General features: G+C 42.3%; 4 protein-coding genes across 5 annotated transcripts; 1 reads left to right on the forward strand and 3 right to left on the reverse strand.

The window, feature by feature from the left end:
* Positions 1-265: 265 nt before the first annotated feature.
* On the reverse strand, positions 266-6,688 carry LOC126389207 (protein FAM53C-like). The gene is made up of 5 exons (XM_050042768.1): positions 6,643-6,688; positions 4,366-4,617; positions 4,201-4,261; positions 3,287-4,119; positions 266-1,836 (listed from the first exon to the last, which is right to left on the reverse strand). Exons 2-5 carry the CDS (start codon positions 4,447-4,449, stop codon positions 1,570-1,572), a joined length of 1,245 nt encoding a protein of 414 aa, XP_049898725.1. The 5' UTR covers positions 4,450-4,617; positions 6,643-6,688; the 3' UTR covers positions 266-1,569.
* A 438-nt stretch (positions 6,689-7,126) lies between these two features.
* Positions 7,127-13,467, forward strand: phykpl (5-phosphohydroxy-L-lysine phospho-lyase). The gene is made up of 13 exons (XM_050042762.1): positions 7,127-7,332; positions 7,443-7,561; positions 7,678-7,837; positions 7,918-7,992; positions 8,078-8,165; positions 8,255-8,371; positions 8,494-8,576; positions 8,669-8,894; positions 10,250-10,404; positions 11,459-11,548; positions 11,665-11,798; positions 11,882-11,943; positions 12,316-13,467. Exons 1-13 carry the CDS (start codon positions 7,274-7,276, stop codon positions 12,364-12,366), a joined length of 1,419 nt encoding a protein of 472 aa, XP_049898719.1. The 5' UTR covers positions 7,127-7,273; the 3' UTR covers positions 12,367-13,467.
* Positions 12,883-16,854, reverse strand: hnrnpaba (heterogeneous nuclear ribonucleoprotein A/Ba). 2 transcript variants are annotated; one of them, XM_050042770.1, is made up of 9 exons: positions 16,709-16,854; positions 15,965-16,218; positions 15,381-15,549; positions 14,930-15,088; positions 14,712-14,843; positions 14,529-14,619; positions 14,233-14,388; positions 14,041-14,126; positions 12,883-13,616 (listed from the first exon to the last, which is right to left on the reverse strand). In XM_050042770.1, exons 2-8 carry the CDS (start codon positions 16,201-16,203, stop codon positions 14,056-14,058), a joined length of 1,017 nt encoding a protein of 338 aa, XP_049898727.1. In that variant the 5' UTR covers positions 16,204-16,218; positions 16,709-16,854; the 3' UTR covers positions 12,883-13,616; positions 14,041-14,055. The 2 variants fall into 2 exon arrangements, with proteins under 2 accessions (XP_049898727.1, XP_049898726.1); XM_050042769.1 differs by having other exon boundaries at positions 16,657-16,785.
* A 1,835-nt stretch (positions 16,855-18,689) lies between these two features.
* Positions 18,690-22,297, reverse strand: nme5 (NME/NM23 family member 5). The gene is made up of 5 exons (XM_050042772.1): positions 21,250-22,297; positions 19,699-19,904; positions 19,176-19,276; positions 18,977-19,095; positions 18,690-18,870 (listed from the first exon to the last, which is right to left on the reverse strand). Exons 1-5 carry the CDS (start codon positions 21,373-21,375, stop codon positions 18,796-18,798), a joined length of 627 nt encoding a protein of 208 aa, XP_049898729.1. The 5' UTR covers positions 21,376-22,297; the 3' UTR covers positions 18,690-18,795.
* Positions 22,298-22,365: the final 68 nt, after the last annotated feature.

Below are 22,365 nucleotides of genomic sequence, written 5' to 3' on the forward strand. Positions count from 1 at the left end.
AGCCAGTGTAACTCTTACAGCTATACTCAGGTTTGTGAAACCTTTATTCCCCCTTAAACACAAAATGTAGCTATGCATCAACATCTGCTGCAAGTTCACCCAGAATGCAATGTATTCCTATGCAACATGTCTGATCCTGACATCAGCCACTAGGTGTCGCAGTTTTGCCCCAATCTACAGGCCCCTGATGTGCTCTTAACATTTCACTCCAAGCAGGATCAATGACTGTCAAATGGAAGACAAGACACTTTTTGGGAAAAAAATATCATTCTCTATTAAATTTTATTTGTACATAAATTGTGCAACAGGAATATATCCATCTGAAAACACATGAAAAATCATCTCTGAAAGGCCACCAAATCATCTGCATCGCTACCGCTTTTGTCACCTTCACTCAGAATTGGCTCGACGTCTGTGTGTGTGTGTGTGTGTGTCTGTGTCTGTGTCTGTGTGTGTACTCGCTCAAACCGCTGTACAGTACATTACATTGTGCCCTATGGAGTCCAGCTGCAGCATTGATTCAGCTATTCAGTTGACTATTATAGTGCATGTGCCACCTGTTTCAAAAAATATCTGTATCAGCGCAAATGGAGATTGCAAAAAAAAAAAAAAAAAAAAAAAAAAAAAAGTCTGGCTGTGAAAAGAAAACCAGAGCACCAAGAACTCTGTGTTTAAGCTTAAGGCATGGTCAGTTTACAGTATCATCAGTATTATTGTTGACAAGGTGTGTTTATGTGTAAGCAATTGAGACACTCCAAAAAGAAAGAACAAAGGGAGGGGCTGTCCTTTCTGCTTTAACAAGAAAAAAATTCCCTTTGATGATGTGGAGTTACTCTGAAAAGGACAAGCGAAATCAATGACAGAACAGCAGTGAAAGTAGACGTGTCTGTAGTCTGTGAGGGGTTTAAGGAGCAGCAGTGAAATCCTGGAATGTATCCCGTTAAATACACAGGAGAGCATTTATATAGAGATCAGTATCATGTTGTTTGGGCTACTCGAACATTATCTGAACTGTGTGCACCTTTAACAGCTCACATATGGTCATGTCCAAATTCAGGGACCTAAATATAATAGTAGACTACACCAGTATCTGACGGGGCAATGAGGAATGCGTACCTCTATTCCATTAACACTTGTGAGGAAATATTAAGCACATTCTGCTTACTCCACTGCACAGCGTTCTTTAATGATGATATGTAAGGGTATCAAGATGCATACCAGCGGTGAATGCAAATTAAGACTCGTATCAATATGAAATTTTAGCCAAAATTCAGTGTGCATGAAAACTAGCATATTTGCTCATGCACATTTCCCTATGGAGTGTTGAATAGGCAGGCACTGTGACAGTTTTGTGAAATGTTGAATAGTGAACTAGCTCAAGTGTTACAGTCATAAAATTGTAATTTGATATTAGCTTATAATTGCTTGGTTCTTGATTATGACCTCTGGACATGTGCCTTAGGAGGGCAGCAGGTTCCCAAGGACTCTGCCAGACGAGCGTACAAAGCCTACAGGTGTGCTTAACATAGTTATGAATGCAGTAATCACACTCTGAGCGTCAAGGAGTGGTCAGTTCTCTTCTATAAGGGTCAAGTCCAGTTCTGTACAGTCTCTTTCAAAAACAATCTTTTGCCCTCCATCGATTGCAGTCCTTTTTCTTTTATCCTCTTCCTCTTCTTCTTCTTCCTCCTCCTCCTCTTCACTTTCACTCAGTGGCCCGATGCTGGCTCGTCCCAGGAACTCGGCAGGGGAGAAGGCTGAGCGCTGCTCTGCCTGGGAAGACGCTGGAACGATGCAGCCACCTGTAGCACACACTAGGCTCTCGTGATTACCAATCTACACAGGAGAGAGGAGCGTGGTGATTATCATGTTATCATGACACAATTCTAGCATTTAACCTGTGGCAAAAACACTTCACTAAAATGGGGCCCGGGCTAATTCTCAAAGCTGAATTACCACCTGCATAAATCTCCAAGATCCACACCCAAAGGTAATAAAATGTAGGTGGAGCAGTGATGATGTCACTGGTAGTGCCAGGAAGTCTGCATTGATGGCAGTGCCTGTTTCTTTGGTTAAATACAGATTAACTGATAGCAGAGTTTATGGGCTCGGCTGGCATGTGTGACCTGACCGGCACAAGCAAGGGCCTAAACAAGCAGCATTAACGCTGGAAACTACAAACTCTCAAATAATGTAATTTACATCAATGGCAGTTAATCTCAAAAAATATGAAACAGACTAACTGTCTGACATACATAGATTAAAATGTGTAGGCAAATACCAGGAGTGCCAGTGAGCCAACATACTGTAACTTTCTGGCAACCTAACTTTAAAAGGGGAACTTCACTCATTTTCAGATTCATACATGTTGTTCCTATAGTCTGAGACAGTCCAAAAAACATAAGTAAATATGAACAACTCTCCCAAATCTAAAAACTTGAGTGCTAAAACTCAAATTTGCGATATCATCAAGTATAAAGTCTGGAGCTGCTCCATAGACAATCAACTGGGAAAGATGTTACAGGTGACACTGCGAGCACCCAAGGGAATGTTGTGAGTACATGGGTACACTTGGTGTTTCATAATTAAGAACAGTACAATAGAATGAAGCTCATCTGGGCATAAAAATATATATATTCTGTGGGTCCACAAAATCAGGCTCAAGTATAAAGACTTACTTCTCTGGTTTCTGGCTTCGAGGGAGAGTAGTTCATGCTCATAAATATTGACTAAACTTTCCTAGGCCATGAAAACAACAAATTGGAATTCTTAATTCAGGTGGTGTTCCCCTTAAGTGTGTACTGGGTGGTTCATCTTGGTCATGGAAGAAAACCAGCTAAGAACTGCACTTTAAAAAAGGTCCCCAAATTGTCAGATAGTCTGCATTTAAGGATTTTGCCTTGAAAACCTTGAAAACTTCTCATATCAGGCAAATTTATTATTAGGCAGTTGCAACCAGAAACAACCTGTGAAAGGAGTTTAATTATGAATGGGTCAAACTCTGGCTGGAACTGTGCTCAGTAGTGTGCATCATAGCAGAGTGGAGATAGGAAAATTGCAGCTTGAGACACTTTTGTTGCCAACTGGGTAAAACTGCCTGCACCAACCCCAGCCCAAAACCCCTATTGCCTCTCAATATCCAGAGAAGATAAAACATGGGCACAATTAACCCAGGTCTGAAGATTACTCACTGATACCATTAAATATGTGGATATCAGTATATGCACATATGAGGAGATTGACAGAAACTACCTACCTTAACAGCCCATTGGACTTTCTTGCTCACCTGTGTCATCTTACTGAAGTCAAGGCCTGGCCTGGGGCAGGGCAGAACATCCGGGTCATGGCGCCTCTTCAAGCGAGGCTTGCGCATGTCGCAGGGCTGTGAGTGGCATCGTGGCAGCGCTGGGTGCAGGTCGCGCCTAGAAGAGGATGGTGTGCTGCAGGCTGAAGTGGGAGACGGAGACAGGGCTGGGTGTTCCATGCCAGAACAGCCATATGTCAGAGCAGAAGAAGGGGAGGGCTGGGGGGGCAGGAGCACCACAGAGGCATCCTGAATGTGCACAGGGGAGAGGGAGAAGCGGCGCTGCAGCACTGAGTGAGAAACCAGTGGGGCCGGTGAGGAGGAGCAGGAGGAAGGAGTAGCGAAGGAGGCAGAACAGGCTCCTTTCAGTTTGTCACAGGGATCCCATGAGAAGCTCCATGGTAGCGGGGAGTCAGAGGACAGTGCTAAGCTAAAGAAGGTAGGGCTAGAAGATGAATTTAGGGAGGAGGAGGTAAAAGAAGAACTGGGCCCACAAAGTGGCAGAGAGCTGGCTCCAGAGCTTGAACTAGATGCTCCTCCACTTTGGCAGCCACGTTTGACTGGGGTCCAAACCTTGGATGCACTGGGATGCCAGGTGGAGCGACACTGAGACAGGTCCTCTGGAACAGAGAGGGACCGGCAGTGGCGTTTCGGCGGTGGGGGTGGAGGTGAGCTTTGGAAAGCCTTGTTTGTAAAAGAAACCTCTGGTCTCTGGAGAGGTTCTCCAGAGTGGGAAGGAGGCCACAGGAAGTCCAATCCACAGGAATCATCCAGAAGGTTGGCTTTGGATGACGGGTGTGTAGCTGAGCTAGTCTCTGAAAAAGTCAAAAGATAGAAATGAGACAGATTTCCCCTCTTAACAGCTGCAAATACTGCATTTAATTCAATGAACTTACCTTGTGTTGATCTACAAGCACTCCACGAGACAGTGGGACTGGAGCCCACTGCAGGTAAAGACTGAAACAGAAATAGAATAAATCAAGAACCCATAAAACCAAGTGCATCAAGGGAAAAAAAGAACATTTTTTAGAGGACAAGATTAGGTTTTGTATCCAACTCACCGCATTTATATTGAATGAGAAAGCCTTGTAGTAAGGCTCTTCCAAACTTTGCTTACGGAGCTGCTCTGTGATAAGCGTCACCATATTTGTAGCTACAGTCCGGGGACAGACATGGAGATGATGAGGAGATTTACTGAGGGCAGTGGAAATTGTATTAGTCAGAATCCTGGCGTGGTTTGTGGTGTCCCCTCCACACCTCAACCAGCCAGACTGACCAGCTTTCTCACTGTGCCACCGTCATTTTTATGCCACCTAGAGGGACAGATGAGAAGGGATCCTTGTAAAACAATGTCAGTGATTAACTGAAAATGGTCACACACATCGCAGAGAAAGCCCTTCATTGAACAGCAGCTTGTACATTGCTAGACGGCTGCATCAGGCCTTGGTTAGCGGTGTAACATCTGCTAATGCAGACTTTACCTCCAAAATGCTATAATGCAGAAAAGCCCACAGAAGGAAGAACAGAATGCCTAAATGTGTATTCTAAGTACTAACCACATATTACTATTCAAGAAAGACCCAGGCTGGGATCTACTTGCTGCCACAATCACATGTGAAAGGCAGAAGTTCATGTTCACAAAGGCAGAGAGAGAGCACACATGGATGTGAAGAGACCCAGAACAAAGAAACAATTCACATTCCATCATGCACAGTGAACATAGCCATGTCTTATTGGGACTACAAACATGGACTGGTGCAGTTTCAAAGAAGATGCAGAATATGTCCAAAGCAACCTTTGGGGCAATATGGCAGTCAAAGTCAGTCAGGTCCAACAAAAACAAATGACAAGAGCTGCAAGTTGTGAAGTGAATTGGGGGGGGGCAAAAGATGCCATAGTATCTTTGCAAGGGGGACAAAAGAACAGTGACCAGGTCCCAAGAGTTTATATTACCATGGCAAAACCAAAATGGTGTGATCTACCCAGAGGGCAGGGGGGCCGCAAGACAGTCTGTGTGTCAATTTCATTAACACACATTCCTCCTATATTTCCTTTGCATGCAAATAGCAAGGAGTTAGACATTAAGATCTAAGGGTTGCTCTCAAACATCTTTGAAGATTAACCTGCAATGGCCGATCCCAGCAAACCCTTGTACAGCACAGAATGTACACCTCAAACTGAAAACAGAAAGACAATGCACAATATCTAACCACTGCATTAAAATGTAACATGGACATTTGTGCACCAAAAATCCAGAGCACATTTACTACTGACATCTAAAGTAGACATGACACATCATAATGAGACAATGTCACAACTGTGTAAACTTCAAATTATCTGACTTAGTCTGAATTAAAAGATTTGAGGATGTGTAGAGTATGACTCATTGAAGAGACGTGTTTCAACATTTGCTTTTGGCAGTCAGATGTGGCCTCCAGGGCCTTCCTCCTTGTGGCAAATATGGTGCTACATTGCTAGCCTAGTCCCACATGCCAGAAGACATGCTACCTCGCCCCGGCACTGGGGCACAGGCTGAACCTCATCCTGTAGCTGCAGCCACAGTAAAAAAGCTCTGCACCCACAGACTCCATTTGCTCAGAGTGGTGCTGTCAGCCACCAGCTGATTTAAAACTTTACAGTCACTTTACAATCTCGGCTACAAACTTCAATGTTAACATCACTGCGAATGAATGATATCATACTTTTACAACGACAAACGAGACAACACTACAATCACAAAACAGTATTAGGATTATTAGTAAGGCTAATAAGTGGATTTGGCCTATGGACTCTTTGGACTCTAATGTGCAAACCAACACGAGTTAAAGGTAGTGTTGCGCAGCTTGCCCTTATCTACAAAACACGTTTGTTTTAGCCAGTTAGAAGCCTATAACGTTATCTCCAACATTAGCTGCATGACAACTATTTGTCATTGAGAATGTAGGACTTAATAACATTAGGCAACACTGACTGGCTAAATCGGATACTCACTTTTGCTGGTGAGCAAAGTATAAAGTAAGCTAGCTCAGCAACACGATGCAGCCCGTGGAACACTAACTAAGTTATTAGCCGGGTGCTATTAGCTAACGTTAGCTGATAAGAAGCGTCCTCACTGACGTTACTAGCGTTAGTTTGCTTACATTCGGTTTGTCTGCTACCGGTTTATGGCTTGTCATTGTACCTGACTGTAGCCACGATTCATTGGACTGGAATATGAGTCGAGGCGTTCATGAATTTAACGGCTGGGCCGATAATGTCTTACTACATTAGTTGTAGCGTTAGCTTGGTTACGCAGTCTGATTGCAAGCTAGCATGCTACAGCTGTCCTGGTGTATTACCTGCGTTCCGTGGTTCCTTAGCAACCGAAGCTGCACACAGTGCACCGGATAGAGAGCAGTTAAGCGGAGTACTTATAGCCTTTGGACCGTACCATTACAGAGGTGTTTTTGAATACACTGCCATTAAAAAAACGCAATGTGAGGAAACCCCAATATGCTGATATTGCACATGTTCCTCCAACAATAATTTAATTGATGTGTTTCCAACTGTAAATACACTTTAAGCAACATGTCTTGCCCTTATTTTAATGTCTCTGTGGCGTTACCCGCCCCACAGTTAGGTCCTTCTAAATAAAGCGACAGCGTAAAATAATAACTGACCAAACTGTGTTTTAGACATATAAACGTAGTTTATCTGATTCATGTAGAATTATATAACACGTATCTAACTGAGATGGCCTACATATATTTGCGATGGAAGAAGAATCTATTGCAAACTGCTCAAACTATGTGAACTACAGTTTACCATGTACGCATGCGCGGTGGATGTCAAGCCCACAGACCAGACATAGCGAAACAATTTCAGAAGTAGATGCAGAAGAAGTCTTGATTAGTGTCATCGCGTCGCCCTTTGTTCATTTCCTCAGTAGTCTTTGACACACGTCACATCTGCGGGGATCCCAAAGACAACATGGCACGTGAAAATTTCAGGAAAGAAGAAACTCTAGCAATGAGGAACAGACTGATTGGGTATGTAGGAATGAAACTGGTATTGTTTGATTGTTTTGATGCAAGCTGGTGCATGTGTCGTGTGTTTGTGCAAGACAGTTACTGACACGTAGTAATTGATTGGATCACAGGCAGTCCATCAAACTCTTCTATTCAGGCGACCCTGTGAAAATAGTGAGAGCAAGAGGGCAATATCTATTCGATGAGAATGGCCAGCGTTATCTGGACTGCATCAGCAACGTCCACCATGGTGAAACATTTATTATCCAGTGCAAAGTCTATAGTTATGACCTTTATAAACACAGTACATTACACTCCTGCCTACTAGTGGTAGAAAGTTCATGTGTTGCATTATTCCTTTTGCAGTGGGCCACTGTCACCCCAGCATTACAAAGGCTGCAGCAGCACAAATGGACCTCCTCAACACAAATACAAGATTCCTGCACGACAACATAGTCATGTATGCAGACCGCCTGGCCGCCACCCTGCCTGAGAAACTGTGTGTCTTCTACTTTGTTAACTCAGGGTAAGTAACACACCCAAAGCCCAACAAACTGGTATTCCTCAAGTACCATTGTGGTGATTTAACATCTGTTCTTCTTGCAGTTCAGAGGCCAATGATCTTGCCCTTCGCTTGGCCCAGCAGTACACCCAGCATGAGGACGTCATTGTGCTTGACCAGTACGTATTGAGCTCTAGTGCAACACTTTCGCCCTCTGACAATACACCTGCTTGTCAATTACAATGAGCTCTCCTTTTACACCAGTGCATACCATGGGCATCTAATGTCCCTCATCGACATTAGTCCTTACAAGTTCCGGAAACTGGCAGGACAGAAAGAATGGGTTCATGTGGTGTGTAAATCCATACGACCATCATTTCACAAACCGCTGACCAACAGTGGACTCCTGCCTGTCTGAAAGAATGTGTTTCATCCTCCTAGGCACCCTTACCAGACACCTACAGGGGCTTATACAGAGAGGATCACCCCAACCCTGGCCAAGCTTACGCTGACACAGTAAAAGACCTGATAGAGGAGGTGCACAGGAAGGGTCGTAAGGTACACTTTTACTCAGCTATACACACCCTTACACTTAGATCACTCATTGTTATACAGAGAATTAATAACACTGTAATGAACAGGACCATTTATAATTCTCACTAACTTCCATTTCCCCACAGATCTCTGCCTTCTTTGCTGAATCCTTGCCAAGTGTTGGAGGACAAATCATCATGCCCCAAGGATACTCAGCTAAAGTTGCAGAGTGAGTGATGACTCATTTTTCTAGGTTCTGTCTTTGCTCGACCACATGTAGAACAGTAGAGTCATGGTGCGTCTCCGTCAAACTCTCCACAGATACGTGCGCTCAGCTGGTGGAGTGTTTGTGGCAGACGAGGTGCAGACAGGCTTCGGACGTGTGGGAAGTCACTTCTGGGCTTTCCAGCTGCAGGGGGAGGGGTTCTGTCCCGACATTGTGACCATGGGTAAACCAATGGGCAACGGGCATCCTGTGGCATGTGTGGCAACCACTGTGGAGATAGCAGGAGCTTTCACGGCCAACGGAGTGGAGTACTTCAACACGGTGATTATACAGTAGCCTCAACACAATATGAATGAATGGTTCAAGTTGGTATCTATGGTGTTTTCCAGCTGTAGAGACAGTCAGGCTCATGACATTCTTAGTTCAACCCTCATCTTACCAACATATTGAGCATACTGGGGCTACCAACTGGAGTCTCCATGAATAAGCTTTTCTACCTAACAGCCATCCTAGCAAAATGTTAACTTATTTCCTCTCATAACATTATTTGTTGAGTAGGTAAGGTCATTTAAAACACAAATTATTATTTAAATAGTTTGTTTGCATGTTGTGTAAAATGAAAATATATGCTTTTCTTTAATACAAACTCCAACTTTTATCCTAAGTACAGTCCACATTAGTACTGAGGAGCTTATTTCTTCTATCATTTATGACTGATGCTCATTTAGTTTTCAGTCATTTCAAGTTGTATGTTACAGTATATATTGGAACCAACCAAACTGAATGAAACCCACAGTCATTCAAAGTTTAAAACCTTTTAATTTTAATTGCCCTTCAGTACAAAAGACCTCAAATTTCCATTTTTTCAAACACCACATGCTACTAGCAGTTACAGCACACGATTTGGCTCATGCTATGCTCACTGCATACTGGCACATCACATGCAGAGAAAACGTGTTACCTTCCTGTCTGCGTTTCGGGGTCAAATGGTAACACCTTTTTCAAGTAGAGGTTCCAGCTGAGCGTTTGACATCCACTGTGGCTGGTGGACTTTTTTGTGATTTGATCGTTTTTATCATGAAATAATATTGAACATTATCTTACCTTAGTGAAGAGCAGTATTTATGGCCGTTGACAGAGCACGAGGAAATCTGTCTGTCTCCTTTGAAACGACTGATTGAACTGACTGATGAGTCCCCCACCCCTTACAAGCACTAATTAAAACAGAAACCGAAAATGATGATATGAAGTCATTTGGAACAAACTGACAAAGTCATGACAGTTAGAGAAATATAACACAGCTCCGGTGGGATAAAACAAAAATACCTCAGGGGTCTGCAGTTACGCCAGATTGCAGGGTCAGAGATTGTGTGATATCATAGTAAGACCTATTATTATTTTTAGTAACCTACGACATGAAGATAGTGTCTTCTAAGGTACAATGTCAGAACCAATGTTTAATTTAGGTGCTTGTGTCACTCACTGACTACTGCTTGACAAATGTTAAAGACTTGTCACTTACTACTATGCTGCAGCATAAAATATACATTAATAATGGGAATTCTTAAAGTCTGTTACCCCAAAAGAGATTTCTGTGGACACCTGTTTGCACTGCCTCTTAAAATGCATGCCTATATCAAGATGAAATTATTTGTTTTGCCTCTAACATCATGCAGTTTGGAGGGAACCCAGTCTCCTGTGCAATCGGCCTGGCGGTCCTTGATGTGATAGAGAAAGAGGACCTTAGAGGAAACGCCACTCGGGTGGGAGGACATCTTAAAGATCTGCTCATGAAGCTGCAAACTCGACATCAAATAATTGGCGACGTCAGGTGAGAATGCAGTGACTAGCACACTCCCCAAATGCATTAAGGTCGGCGCCGTTCTGTACTCAAGAGTCCATGAGATGAAATCAGATTTAAGTGATAAGGACAGTCTGGCACACATTAACTTGTCACGTACCATTTCACTGCTACTAATTACTAATTAAATTACTAACACTAATTAAATCCACACAGGTCTTTCCTTATCTTTTACCTGATATCAGACAGAACTCTTTACACCCTGTGTCCATCTTCTGTCAGCTCAGAGGAGTAGGCAGGACGGTACTGATCGATCTCTGACATGAAAAATGTTTTGATGGAACAACTTATAACTAATGGAATTGGCTGCTAGAAATAAAATGATTTTTTTCTCTAGTCATTTTCAATGGCATGTGCTTGGGCTTGAAAGTTAACATCTATTTATTTTCATGATGGGGACAAAGCCATTTAAATCTGTTCCAATACAAAGAACAAAACTGATGTGCTGCACATGGAGTTTAGAGCTATTGCTCATTTTTGACCCGTGTCCCTAGTTGTTTAATTATTAATGTAATTATTTACATTGTAGAGGAACTGCAAAATACCGTAGGTAAAAAAAAAGACCCCATATTCCCACCGATGCAAAACCTATTATTAGAAGTGTGTATCAGGCCTTCTTTCACAGCAGACATTTTGAATTCACACAATAGGAAATGCACCGGTATTAATAACATTAGCAATGGCCCTGTTCTATTTAAGTGCTCCCTCCTCCTACTGAGACATGTAAAATATCTACTGTGATAAGGACCTACTTATGGCACTTATATTTCCTTACCCAAGGGTCAAAACTTGAGCTAGTAATTTCATTAGAATACCAGGCACAATTTAAGGGAATAAAATGACAATAACAACAGGGACTTTGAAGACATGCCAATTGGAGGCATCCAGTTACCTTTTCAATCTGGGCCGTTTCATTACTCAAATCCAGTTTTCCTTCGTCAAAATAACAACTAAAAGTTGAGGTGAGTTGTAAAGTGTCGCCCCCCGTCTTAGATTGTTTTCTGTTGTGTTCCCTATTTGACAGAGGTGTAGGTCTGTTTGTGGGTCTCGAGCTGGTTACAGACAGGAAGAAGAAGACTCCCGCCACAGAAACAGCAGCAGTGGTGGTGAAAAGGTACCAGACTACACAATACAGTAGTCACAGTTACAGTCGAAACACAGATTACCTTTAACTTGATTTTCTTGTACGCACTGTTTCTGTGATTTCACTCCATGTCCCTTTTACGTTAGGTTGAAAGAGGAGGATAAAATCTGTGTCAGTACAGACGGCCCCTGGGACAACGTCGTCAAGTTTAAACCTCCCATGTGCTTTAGTATGGAGGACGCCGAGCTGGTGGCACAGTGTATCGACCGCATCCTCACAGGTTAGTTTGACAGACACCGCTACCTGGCACTCAAGACGTAATATAAAACACTGTGCAAGAGTGAATATCACACATTCAACCAGTTTCCTTTTTCTCACAGACATGGGAGCCAGTGCACTTAAACTGGAAAAGGACGACATCTAAGGTTTGTTAAACCTGTAGAAAAACCTTTAATTGCATCATTGTCAGACGGTCACATTCATAAAGTTCAGAGGTAGAGATGTGAATGTCTTATACTCGAGGTTCCAGTAGATCGAACAAGTTCAGTCATTTCACTTAGCAGAACATGTTGCTGTCTTCCACTCGTCACTGACCACTGTGGGGACTCACTTTGTTTTAGAAATGGATTAGTCTGATGATACATTGTCTATTAGTACAAAGTTTAATCTAGGAAATATCAAAATGGTGGAAGTGGATTTTTTATGTCAGTCAGAAAAGGAGGATGATTGCTCTTTTCATTTGTCTACAGCCATGCAACTTTAAAGTGTATCAATGTAAGTTTTTTTCTTCCCCTCAGGTGTTCAGTGCCATTTTTAAGGCATCTCCTATGCAGACACCTAACTGGTGAAACCCAGCCAACTGGAGGTTTACACATTTTATCATTACCATCTGCAAGTCGACCCATTACACAAGATGCTAATTTGACATTCATGATCTACAAAGACTTGTTTTTTTTTCTCCAATCAAGACACTAATAAACACCAAGCATTTTTTTAAAGAAATCTTGACTCTTACTTTCTTTTACCCAAAGTAGCAATATTTAAAATATTTTATCCCACGTTAAAACACTGAGCAGCAACATGTTCCTAATACACAGTATGGTTGAGATAAGCACTTACCAGAACACTAGCTTTAACTCCTGGTCACATTCATAAAAAATGCTCAAGTATCGCAGTTTCACATCTAGTGGGGTGGGTATTAACACTCAGCAAGTTATCCTGCAGGTATTGAAGCCCTCTCCCACACCTTCCCAAAGAGGCATCCGTAGAGGTGTTAACATTACTCAAGACAAAACAAGCAAGCCATTTAACAGTACAAAACATTTAACATTATCTTTACAAATAATAACAAAAGGATCCGTGTGTAATATAAACCAAAAGTTTATTTCTACCAATTTGCCCAAGACACTAGAGGAATGAGTTTCCAGTGAGAGAGGGAGTACCCTCTTACATTAACAGGCTTGCGTTCAGTTGAATAACACTAGTAAAGCCACTTAAAATTGCAGACATGATGGGGGAAGAATCTCCTTAAAAGCCAAAAGAAAAAAAAAGAAAATAAAATAAAGATGCTGGTTGTCTTCGTCTACTAGGCCATCTGCAAACATTAACTTGACACGCTTACAATGAACCCTTTGATTAGTTTAAATCCCTTATTTTTTTTGCCTCACCCCACATCTGAAGCCATGCAACTCGCATCCAACATTCAGCACGGGAGAAAATAACTAAAGATCTAGAAACACCAAAAAGGAAAGAAAAAAAAAAAAAAAAAGCAAAATTGTTTTATTTGTGAGCTTTAAAAGCTCTTGCTCCTGCTCATCTGTAAATCCAGTAGACATGTAAAAATACAACCATACAATACATTAGATTCAAAAAGGTACCAAAAAGTACAGTAAAAATAACACTTCCATCACTGGAAATGTAAATGGACACAAAACAATATAAAATAAAAAGTGGAAAAGTGACATTTGCTTCCCCAGTTCCTCACTTGATCTGTACAAATGGAGCATGAGTCCAAATTTCTGCCAACTCCAAAGGAAAAGCCAGAGCCCATGTTCGTTGTGGTCAGACCATGGATCTCTTTTTCTTATTTACTTTAGACCTTAAGAGAAAAACACGGTGCTTAACGTTACTGAGAATAAACCAAATATGGCATGCAGTTACACAAAGACAGGTGCATGAATGAGTTTGACAGGTCAGTGAATGGACAGACACACTTTGGGAGGGGGGCACGACCGCTAACTAGTACACCTAGCACCCTGGTGAAAGGTGAAACGGTCCTTATTCCTGTTCTCAACCACCACCAACTCAACCCTTATTGATCAAGTAGTAGAGATGCATCTTAAGATGGCTGACAGGTGGAATGAATCCATCTTTAATGATCACAGACCCCACAACACAGCCTACCCTAACCCCACCACAATGCTTGAATGGATTTAGAGTAGATGGAGATCTTTGGGGTCAAAAAGGCACCAATGGTTACAGCTATGTTCTCATACTACCACGGATGATGCAAAAATGCATACCTGCACTACGTGTGATCAGTATGGCTTGTAGCTATTCTGGTGGCCTCCACGTCTTGGAGTTTTCCCATAGCTTGTATTGCCCTGGTCTGGAGGACAAGAGAAAAAGGGACTGAGTTCTTCTGTACAACAAGGAGGACCAAGAAAATAAAGTTTCTCTCATTCTTTCTTTCCCTGGGGGCACTTATCGCTTACTGTAATCGTAGCCACCCCCATAGCCGTAATAACCAGCAGGGTAGTCATAGTTGCCGTAGCCGCCATATCCGTAGCCTTGCTGTCCGTAGCCATAGTTCTGGTTGTATCCCTGGTTCCAGTAGTTGTTGTAACCTTGATTCCAGTTCTGGCCCTGGCCTAGAATGAACAGGTGAGGCCTTTGTCACAACTCTCCAGCACACAGGACCCAGGCAGTTACTCGGCATAAATTCAAAGTCTACCACTGAGTGTCGTTTAAAATAAAGATTTTGCTGGTACACATGCAGAAGAGCGCTTACCTCCACGGCCCCTTCCGCGTCCTCCGTATCCACGGGCGCCATACTGCTGCTGCTGGTAGACCTCTTTGGGCTGGGCTATTTTAATTTCACACTGGAACACCACACAAGAGCACAAAAAGTATTAATAAAACTGAGACCACCTCTTCCAATTTCACGTTTGCAAAATGTGTGGTAGGCAATTACCTTGCTTCCACCGACGTTGTGGTATTTCTTCTCCATGACCTTCTTGACGGGAGCCTCTTCTTTATACGTGATAAATACGAATCCCCTCCTCTTTTCTGTCTTTGGATCTTGTGGGAGCTCAATGGTCTCAACCTGAGCAGAGAAACAAACTTTGAAGCAGTCTTATCTTTAGCACTCACTCCCTTAATGACATGACTAAAATCTGCGGAATAACGCACCTCTCCAAAGGTCCCAAAGTACTCCTGGATGACTTCCTTCGAGGTGTCGGGGTTAAGGCCTCCCACAAAGATTTTCTTGACTGGGTCCTTCTTCATGGCCATGGCCTTCTTGGGGTCGATCACTCGGCCATCTAGCCTGTGCTCCTTCTGTTCGAGAACCTAGGAAACAAAGCAACACAAAAAGGGGGGGGGGACACATTAGAATTATTTAGGCTAGGGCCGAGCAAGATGTCAATATATCGATATTGTGAGATGACTACATATTGCTCTAGATCGTAATGTCGTTTAGTATGGTTTATTCCTGGCTACATTAGAGTAACGTGATGTCATGACAATTCTACAATTTGTCTTTACATTCTTGGTCACTTCATCCAAATTATTGGTGCATATTTATCAAAAATCTCATGGTCTATATCACCTAGCCCTGACTTATAACGGCCAACACACTCACCTTTTCTACGCTGGCTGCATCTTTGAAGAGAATGAACCCAAAGCCTCTTGACCGGCCCGTCTGCTGGTCCATCTTGATGGTGCAGTCTGTCACCTCTCCAAATTTAGTGAAGTAATCTTTAAGATCCTTCTTGCTCGTCTCCCAGCTGAGGCCACCAACAAACATTTTCCTGAGCACAGAGAGACGGAAGGGGACATGTTTAGAATTACAGGCTGCAGGGCTACTCCAACTTTATATATATGGCTGTGGCGGTGGGGGTGGGCAGGAGGGGGGTGCAAATGTACACACTGTTCCAGAACATCTGTTGACACCATGACATGGGGGGGGCGGCTACAGTTGCTGGAGCTGAATGTTATTTTATAGCATTAATTCAATAGTCGAAAATCGCTACGATGCGACTTCGTCAGACTTGTCATATCAATAGTTTCTTGTGTTAGATCTGATCCATGCTCAGGCGCCCATCCCCCCTCCGCTCTGCATATGGCGCCAACAAAGGCCGGTTGAACAAAGACATGGCAAACCACGAGTGCTTATTGTAAATGTCGTTTCCACCAAATAGTCACACCATAGCATTTTAAACTCACCCGGCATCCTCCTCGCCTTTGCTGGCGTCGATCTGTCCGCCCTCTGTGCCTCCGTTTTGCGAATTCCCGTCGGCGTCGGGCCCTGCGCCCTCTCCTTCCCCCTCTCCCTCTCCCTCTCCGCAGTCATTCACAGCGCTCTCGTCGTTCCCCTCCTCGGTGTGGTCGGCTCCGTTAAAATCATCGTCGACTTCGTGGCCGTTTTCCGATGTTTCCATGTACTGCTGCTCTGTCTCAGACATTTTGCACTATTATACCTAAACCCAAAGAATAAAAAAAGGCATTTCACTAAACCACGGTGGTTATACAATCCATCATGCCGTACATGCCTCGCCATTTACATGGTGCCAAATGCATGCATTTCCCACCATTTTGGCCGGCACGGTCGCTTTCCATACATTCACAGGGAGACGCATTTGTTGCAGAGAGCCAGCAAATGGCAACACGTATTTACACAACGCAGTGACCACTCGGCATGCAAAGTGCACTTCTGGTGAAGCAAAGATTAGAAACAGTCCAACCAGCTGCATCACTGATAAACCAAGCCTGGACTGTACAACTCAAATTCGCAGTTACGTAATGTAAAGGCCGTGCTGGCCGTACTGTAGGCCTACGGTTTTTAATTGTCCCGGACATCTCAATTACATCTACCTGGGAAAAAAACAACGAAATACTGGAGCAATTAAAGTACTTACGTGACAAAATAAAGACAAAACCAAGGCTAAACAAGTAGGAAAACCTGCTTACTGGTCACACAACCGGAGAGCTCTCTTCAAGATGGATTCTCCCACACGACGACAACTCGTGGTTGGTTTTCTAGAACCGGCAGAAAAAAAAATGCCATTTCTGCGGAGGCGCCATCTGATTGGATGAGCGCTGCTGCCACTCAGGGACCGGACCAATCATACGCGCGTCTCTTTCTTTTCACAGAAGATGTTCACGCCCCTAACACACAGGAAGGAACTCGGAGTACTCTTCTGCGTCTAATGAAAAAGAGTTGTTCGCTGCTCGGTGATTTAAAAAAAATACGATGAGTTGTTGCTGTTGCTGTAACAAATGGACTTGCTCACACTGTTAGTCAGTCTGAGGCTGACAAAAATGTGTTAAAATGTGACAGTAGTCCGGTTCAGGGTAGTTCAAATTCACGGACAGTATGTGAAAAATGTGGATCTTGGTGTCTCAGTGTGAATTAATGATGGCTAAAGGCACAGACAGCTGCCATCAAGCTTTAAACATGTGCACATGGACACATATAAACGTGACTTTTTTGACTACTGTAGAGGTTGTGAGGAAACACCGAATATGGGTTGGACAAAACATTAATTACTTCAAATACATTATAAAAAAAACAATAGTTCACTATATTGTTAAGTTTATATACAGTCCTTTCCTTTATAAAACATTTATGTATGTTAGAAGGCATTATTGCTGCAAGGCAGGAGAAACTGAATGACTATGAGTGACTTCCTTTCACTACCATATGTCTGTCAGTGGTTTATGTGTGATAGTGTAGTTGTGTAATTTGTATTTGTAATGTTTACTTTTTATTTAAGATGAGTTTCTGTGTTAGTTAAAGGGATACTCTACCCACAAGATGTAAATCAATCATGCCTTGTTACCTTGAATTTGTGAAGAAAACTTTTTGTCTCACATGCCTCCACAGAAAACAGCAAACATATTGATGTGTTTATTGACTGGGACCGTGAAATCTAAGTTTAATTTATGCAGTTGTGTGCTCAGTACTTCCCAAACACATACATTCACACAAAAAACTTCAGTACTGGTGTCTGGCTTTGAAGCGAGCATAGATGAGTTTTACTTTCACTTCAGTTTTAAATGACTTCAGCAAAAATGCAAGTAGGCTACTGAGCATTCAGCTGGTACGTGAGACAATTGGACTACTCTGCAGGAGTTGTGTGTGAGTTTGTAAATGTATGTTTTGATATAGTTCTGCTGTTGTTAAACCTGGTCTCTAATCAATCCATATATCAATATGTTAGCCATTTTCCAAGAAGGCATGCAGTTTTCCTCACAAATTCAAGGTAACACAGCAGGACTCACTGATAAATAAATGGTGATTCTGTGGGTGAAGTATTCCTTTAATGAGAGATTGTAAGTCGATCTAGTGGATGGTGGACACAGTTTGATAACTGGCGTGTTTTGTTCCGTTTAATAAAGGATAATTCACTTGATTTATCATCCACCCATCTATTACTATCACAGCTTATCCTGTGTGGGTTTTCTATCCAAAAACAAGCAGCCCTCTCTTTACACTTTAAGTTAGGAACCACATTCACACAAAGCTATTAAACTGCAGACTGTATAGTCAAATGGCATTTAGAGACGGATTTAAACATCAAAAACACACATAAACTACTATTGCTTTCCTGCATAATCTGTTAGCATATGCAAACTGCCTGAGAAAACTACCGTAATGCTCTCTCTAGTCGTCTGTGTTGTTCACTCCCTGTCAGACAGCCATCTGTCTGTGTAGGCCCTTAAGTCGTGGAGTACTTTGACAGGAATGCATTTTGTGTTTGGAAGCAGTTCCAGAGGAGCAACGAGAAGAAGCTGATCAAAGCAGGTCGAACAGATTATGTTACTGTGCGAGTGTTTGGTCCAATTTAGTAAATGTTATCATCTAAACTCAGGTCATACAATTTATATAAACAAAGAACAAATGATTTATAAAGAGGCCAACTTCAGCACAAACCAAACAGAACAAATGATAAGTGCTAAAAAGGACATTTTATTACATTATAGTACTGTACAGATGCATTGGTTTAAACATGAACATTGTCAGATTATGTATTTGTCCCCCTATTTCCCTGTTATCATTCTGCTTCTTCGACATCGCATATCTGAGGCTTATTTGGATCGTTCTTGATCAGCCAGTCAGCCAGCCAAATCTATTGGAGACAAATGTACATGATAAGGAGTAAGATGTTTCAGGGACCAACGCTCAACACCAGCAAACAACACGGTAACAGCAAATACTGAGTGCATAATACTTACACAGGGGTTGTGAGGCTTGTGCTTGCAGAGCGCGGTGAGTCCACGTAGCAGAGTTGGGTTCACATACCTGCTCAGGTATTCTTGGGTGGCTTCTCTCGAGGGAAAGGGCTCGATTACAGCTGCAGAGGAAAAGCATGCTAGTGTTCAATACTACATTTCTATGCAAGCAACAGTCTGTGTGGCTGTGTGTATTACTCACAGTTTGGGAACATGAATTTGATCTCCCTTTCAGCTGCATGGAATGACTCGCTGCCATGGAGTGCGTTTTTAAGGTCGGAAACGCCATATTTTGCTCTAAGGCTGGGGAAAAACACATTGCATTCATATAAATATCTCAGCCAGCGTTGCCATGAGCGCAAACTTTTACCCCTGTATGTTAGGTACAAACACTGAATCATGATACCAAGTCATACACATGCAGAACATATTTTGTTGTCAGGGAAATGGTAGTTATTCAAGATGTTTCTTAATATACTGAAGGTCTGTTTTATTTGTGCTAGCTTTTGTTTCTAAGCAAACACTTGATGCATTAGCAGGAACGTAGAGCATTAGAGCAATAGGCACAGATTGCAGCCCTGGTTTGTGTGTGTAACCTTCAGTTTCCATCAGCCCTTCAAGGCAGTGATTCATTCAAAACGCCCACTATTATATTACATTACACAAAAAGGAACATACAACAAAACAAACCACTGAATCAACACCTTATAAGTTAACAGACTGACCACCCCGGATGAGTTTCTCTGGCCTTGGTGCTGTTGGCAGGCCCCATGAGGGACTTCCAGTGGGCGATGGCGTTGTCGCGGGCCAGAGTCATAGCGACGATGGGGCCAGAGCTCATGAAGGCAGTCAGGCTGGGGAAGAAGAGCTTTCCATATTGGTCTGCGTAGAAGTCACTGCATTGCTCTGGACTGAGCTGCAGCTTCCGCTTCTGTCACAGAAATTACGTATTGCACGCGTCAGTGAAATGTGAACTAATAGTACTGGGTTTTTGAGCTCAGTAGTTCTGTGAGTACCTTATAGTCCAGTCAATGTAACTCAAAGATGGGCTCAACCGAGGAGAAATTGCAATAGTAATGTTTTACACCTTCATGACTTCATGGATTTAGTGGAACATTGTTTTTTAAAGGTCAAAAGCAAAGTTTCAACATTTTACAGTGACATGGTCTGGGTGAATTGATGTTAATAAGGGAGAGTCTATGCCTACCTATCATATCTCAACATATTTGGTGTCTTTTCTTAAGTTTTTGGTGTCAATCTTCTCAATAAACACTTTTTAAGAGGACAGTCTTATGTATTGTACTTGTATTTGGAGTACTACTACCCAACAACCATGTGTTTTTTGCCAAATTGTCCACTTACAGTTTGTACCACACTGCTCCCATGGGTGCATCTAAACTGGGTAATTATTCAGTATCTACACGTCATCATTCATTGTAAGTTTGAGAGTTATGTAGCTATTATGTGAGTTTGACTGGTTCTATTAGCAACTATTCTACTCTGTTCTATTCGGTTTTATTCAAATATTCTATTAGCATTTTTACTCTTATTGTCAGCATCCTATTTTTTCATTCACTTAAAACAATTTAAATAAACTGCAAAAACAACATGGAATGCCGTGCCTTGTGATGATGTACCAGAAAAAGACATCCTGTGCATCTTAGACGAGATGGGATAGGAATGTGAAAGAACATCCTAAAAAACTAATGTGTCAACATATACTATATGAAAATACCATGTTCAAAAGCAGACATGTGCACTTCTTTGTGTTATGCTGTGACATAATGGCCCACATATCGAGCCCTGACTTTACCTTGATCCACTAAGTATATAATGGTATGCTTTTTATATGTTATTTGAATGTCCCACATTAAAAAATGTTTATTAAAATAACACTTTAAATAAAGATCCATTAGATTTTTAAGAAGTGGCAGCTAAATGCTGAGCGCTCTCTGGTGGACAAACTACAAAATGGTGTCAGTTTGTTGCCTTAAAAAATATCTCTTGCAGGTCTGTACTGCCCTTCATTGTCACAAATAAAACATATCTACAAAGAACAATATATCTAAGATAAATCAGTCTTGCTGATGTCTCAGTTAGGCCACTTGTTTCTGCATGGACATCCTAGAAACAAACTAGCGCCTGAGAAATAATCAGTTGGGTCGACCCCTTCCTGACACCATGCCGTTACAACACACCCTGAATATAACACCTCTTCCACAAACGTCCATGTTACTACGCTTACTGTTGTGTTCTCAGTTTAGATGTTAACCAACCTGCAGGATCATGAAGCCCGATTTCAGGATAATGTCCTCGACCTCCTCAGCTCTGTGGATGGCATCTGGTTTAATAAGGGCCAGAGTTTTTTCCACATATATGCGATGATATGAAGTTTGGTCCATCTTCCCCCGCGTGCTAGACAAGCAGCTTTAGCTGATGAAGTTGCGATACTTTCCGTCAGTCCTGTCGACTAAAGTCTAACTTTATGGCGTAATTGGCTTTACATTAGAAAGAGTGGGGTTATAATTAACACTAAATGTTGCTGATATGTTTATTAAGTATGTTTAAAATGTCCAAAAGTGGTTAATTGCTCGTTTAAACCACTTCCCTTCGGTCTCCACTTCTGTTTGCGTTGCTAGGATACCATTACAACTCTACGGCAAGCCGAGCAGTTCAAGTGGCACAAGATACGACGGGCCTTTCACAATGCATTCTCTTGACTCTGGACGAACATAAGGACACTTTTCACACCACATGCACCTTTTTAACTTTAGCCCAGGACTTTACAATTCACACCATACTTCCGTTGGCCCTGGGTTTCATGTCAGGTCAAACTCATTAAGAAATTCTGTTGTTTACCTGGCCTTGTTTTACACTTGAAACTTTCAGCACCGGGTTCGGTTCAGTTCATTTGCCAGAGACTACCCTGCAAACTTGGGGCTACCCTGCTCCAGACCAGGACCAGCAAGACCTAGGCTAATGTCAGGATTGGGCTCATGTGGACACCTTTGTTATCCCCAGGCCAACAGCTCTGTCTAGGGGTATTGTGAAAAGCTCTTTAAAGACACTGACAGTCTGCTTTAGCCTTGTCTAAAACTAATGACATTAATTCAGTCAAATTATCCTCACTCCAGGTTTTAGTGTGTTTATTAATCTCAAGATCTTGCAAGCAAAAATAGGGTATATTCTCCACACCACAACTGAAACAGCCCGTGTTAACAAAAATCAAGTAACCACAAATGATTGTAAACCCTGATTCTCACTTAACTTTTTATGGTTTTTCCTTAAACTTTAATCATGTTTCAAACTCACCATTACATGTTTTCTTGTGTCAAATGTTTGGATTATCTGGAATCTACCGCTGTCCCTACTGCGACTATACAACTTGTGTG

The sequence above is a fragment of the Epinephelus moara genome, chromosome 4 (assembly GCF_006386435.1).
Source record: "Epinephelus moara isolate mb chromosome 4, YSFRI_EMoa_1.0, whole genome shotgun sequence".
Taxonomy (NCBI): Eukaryota; Metazoa; Chordata; class Actinopteri; order Perciformes; family Serranidae; genus Epinephelus; species Epinephelus moara.

What these genes read in the sequence shown, in the direction of transcription:
- LOC126389207 (XM_050042768.1), bottom strand. Translation starts at nt 4,449, where the DNA reads ATGGTGACGCTTATCACAGAGCAGCTCCGTAAGCAAAGTTTGGAAGAG. An exon ending in TGCTTGTAGATCAACACAAG is followed by an intron (nt 4,120 to 4,200) that starts GTAAGTTCATTG and finishes TGACTTTTTCAG; the next exon opens with AGACTAGCTCAGCTACACAC. An exon ending in ACTTCAGTAAGATGACACAG is followed by an intron (nt 1,837 to 3,286) that starts GTGAGCAAGAAA and finishes TCTCCTGTGTAG; the next exon opens with ATTGGTAATCACGAGAGCCT.
- phykpl (XM_050042762.1), top strand. Translation starts at nt 7,274, where the DNA reads ATGGCACGTGAAAATTTCAGGAAAGAAGAAACTCTAGCAATGAGGAAC. An exon ending in CAAATAATTGGCGACGTCAG is followed by an intron (nt 10,405 to 11,458) that starts GTGAGAATGCAG and finishes CCTATTTGACAG; the next exon opens with AGGTGTAGGTCTGTTTGTGG. An exon ending in GCAGCAGTGGTGGTGAAAAG is followed by an intron (nt 11,549 to 11,664) that starts GTACCAGACTAC and finishes CTTTTACGTTAG; the next exon opens with GTTGAAAGAGGAGGATAAAA.
- hnrnpaba (XM_050042770.1), bottom strand. Translation starts at nt 16,203, where the DNA reads ATGTCTGAGACAGAGCAGCAGTACATGGAAACATCGGAAAACGGCCAC. An exon ending in ACTTTGGGACCTTTGGAGAG is followed by an intron (nt 14,844 to 14,929) that starts GTGCGTTATTCC and finishes TTCTCTGCTCAG; the next exon opens with GTTGAGACCATTGAGCTCCC. An exon ending in TGGGGGTGGCTACGATTACA is followed by an intron (nt 14,127 to 14,232) that starts GTAAGCGATAAG and finishes CTTGTCCTCCAG; the next exon opens with ACCAGGGCAATACAAGCTAT.
- nme5 (XM_050042772.1), bottom strand. Translation starts at nt 21,375, where the DNA reads ATGGACCAAACTTCATATCATCGCATATATGTGGAAAAAACTCTGGCC. An exon ending in CGGGCTTCATGATCCTGCAG is followed by an intron (nt 19,905 to 21,249) that starts GTTGGTTAACAT and finishes TTTCTGTGACAG; the next exon opens with AAGCGGAAGCTGCAGCTCAG. An exon ending in ACAAGCCTCACAACCCCTGT is followed by an intron (nt 18,871 to 18,976) that starts GTAAGTATTATG and finishes TGTCTCCAATAG; the next exon opens with ATTTGGCTGGCTGACTGGCT.